This window comes from Vombatus ursinus, unplaced genomic scaffold, assembly GCF_900497805.2.
Source record: "Vombatus ursinus unplaced genomic scaffold, bare-nosed wombat genome assembly UNPS02014880.1, whole genome shotgun sequence".
Classification (NCBI taxonomy): domain Eukaryota; kingdom Metazoa; phylum Chordata; class Mammalia; order Diprotodontia; family Vombatidae; genus Vombatus; species Vombatus ursinus.
Window position 1 is genome coordinate 1,141,219 of NW_020954658.1, and position 2,053 is coordinate 1,143,271.

Genomic DNA, 2,053 nt, shown 5'->3' on the forward strand with positions numbered 1-2,053 from the left:
TGGGATAGATGTGAAGGAACAGTATCAGTGAGTTCTAGGTAAAGATAGAGGCATGAAATAAATAGCCTTTGAAGGTGCTTCCAGGCCATATAACCTATCTTCCTGCTTTCACGAACATACCGATAATGGTCTGAGGTACCAGCCTGATTCTTAAGTACTGAGTCATACCTTCTCTGAAATCCAGTCATTTCCCACAAGAGTGTGTTGTTACCAAGGAAAGTGAGGACAACCTATAGTATTTTTTTCTCTGTTATCCCCCATACTTTTCAAGTTATATCCTATTTCTTTCATTTTTAGAATCCAAGATCAGGGTTTAGAATTGTTTCAAGAAAGATATTCTCTCTCCCACATTCTTTGGTTATTGTCCAATGAGAAAAAGGCCTGCCTCCTAAACCAGAAGACCTGATTTGGATTCACAACTCATATCTGAAGCCTTCTACCCATATGTTCTAGATCTGGAACAAGCCAGTTAGTCTCCTTCAGAATCTATTTCTTCAACTATATATTGAGGATATTGGATAGAACGGCCTCTGAGGTCCCTTCCAGCTCTAAGTCTATGATCCTATTATCACCCTTTAGCCAGGCAGCAGGAGACCGCATACTTTTTCTTCATCTTCCTCATAGCTGCCTTCATCTCAGCATTTCTAAGAGTGTAGATGAGAGGATTCAACATAGGAGTGATGACTGTGTAGAAGACAGAGAACACCTTGTCCACTGGGAAAGAGCAGAAAGGCCGTAAGTAGATGAAGACACAAGGCACAAAGATCAGACTGACCACAGTCAGGTGGGAGGCACAAGTGGAGAGTGCCTTGCTCTGACCCTGGAGAAAGTGTGTTCTCAAGGTGGTTAAGATGACAGCATAAGATAATAGTAGGACCAAGAAGCAGATGAGTGAAAGCAAGCCACTATTGGAGACCATGAGCACCTCTATTATATATGTATCCATGCAAGCAAGCTTGATCACTTGTGGGACATCACAGTAGAAGTTATCCAGCTTATTTGGACCACAGAATGGCAGCTGGACCACCAACCCAAGCTGTGTAATAGAGTGCAGGAAGCCTCCACACCAGGAGGCAAAAACCAAGTTGAAGCATAGTTGATGGTGCATTACTGTCAAGTAGTGTAAAGGATTGCATATGGCAACATACCTATCATAGGCCATGACTGTCAGCAGAAACATCTCACTGGCCCCAAAGAAGTGAAGGAAATAAATCTGGGCCAGGCATCCAGGAAAAGATATGGTCTTTCTCTGGTGCAGAAAATCCCCCAGCATCTTGGGCACTGCAACACAGCCCAAGCACAGGTCAATGAACGAGAGATGGGCCAAGAAAAAATACATGGGAGACTGAAGCAGGTGGGCATCAGCCTTCACGGTCACTATTATCAAAATATTTCCCAGGATGATACCTATGTAGAACATGGAGAAGATTAAGAAGAGGAGTAACTGCAGCTCCCAGGTGGATGACAGGCCCAGAAGGACAAATTCCATTACCCTTGAGTCATTCCTTATTTTCATTGAACTGAGCATCTTAAGTCCCCTGGAATGAAAATTAAATTGTAATAAGGAATATTTAAGTGAGATACATAAGGAAGAAAATTATATCTGATCAATTAGGCCTAAGAGGTTATGTAATATCCAGTTGATAGAGGTTAACTAGGCAGTCATTTATAAATTTACCATAAAATCAAACAAATATTGCATGCCATGGAATACAACCAGTCATTAATCAATTGAAAAGTATTTATTAAGTACTTACTATGTGCTAGGCTCTCAGAACATAAATACAAAAGGGAGACATTCTGTGCTCTCAAACAACTTGTAATCTACAGGTCATTAAATATAACCACCATAAAAAGATATTTTTACTTAACAAACAACTCACTACATACACTCATACCGAAAGAAAGACGTTGCTTAGGTAAAACATCCCTCTATCTGAACTAGATAAGGGACAATTAAGAGACAATGTTTAGAAGTAGAAAAACAACACATGGCTTCTGGATAATTCTCTTAGTCCTTAGTCTCTATGATGCTTCATACATCTGAAGGTAC

The 2,053-nt window shown here is 40.5% G+C and overlaps 1 protein-coding gene across 1 annotated transcript; it reads right to left on the reverse strand.

Moving 5' to 3' along the window:
- Positions 1–568: 568 nt before the first annotated feature.
- Positions 569–1,516, reverse strand: LOC114028340 (olfactory receptor 4Q3-like). The gene has a single exon (XM_027842591.1). It carries the CDS (start codon positions 1,514–1,516, stop codon positions 569–571), a length of 948 nt encoding a protein of 315 aa, XP_027698392.1.
- Positions 1,517–2,053: the final 537 nt, after the last annotated feature.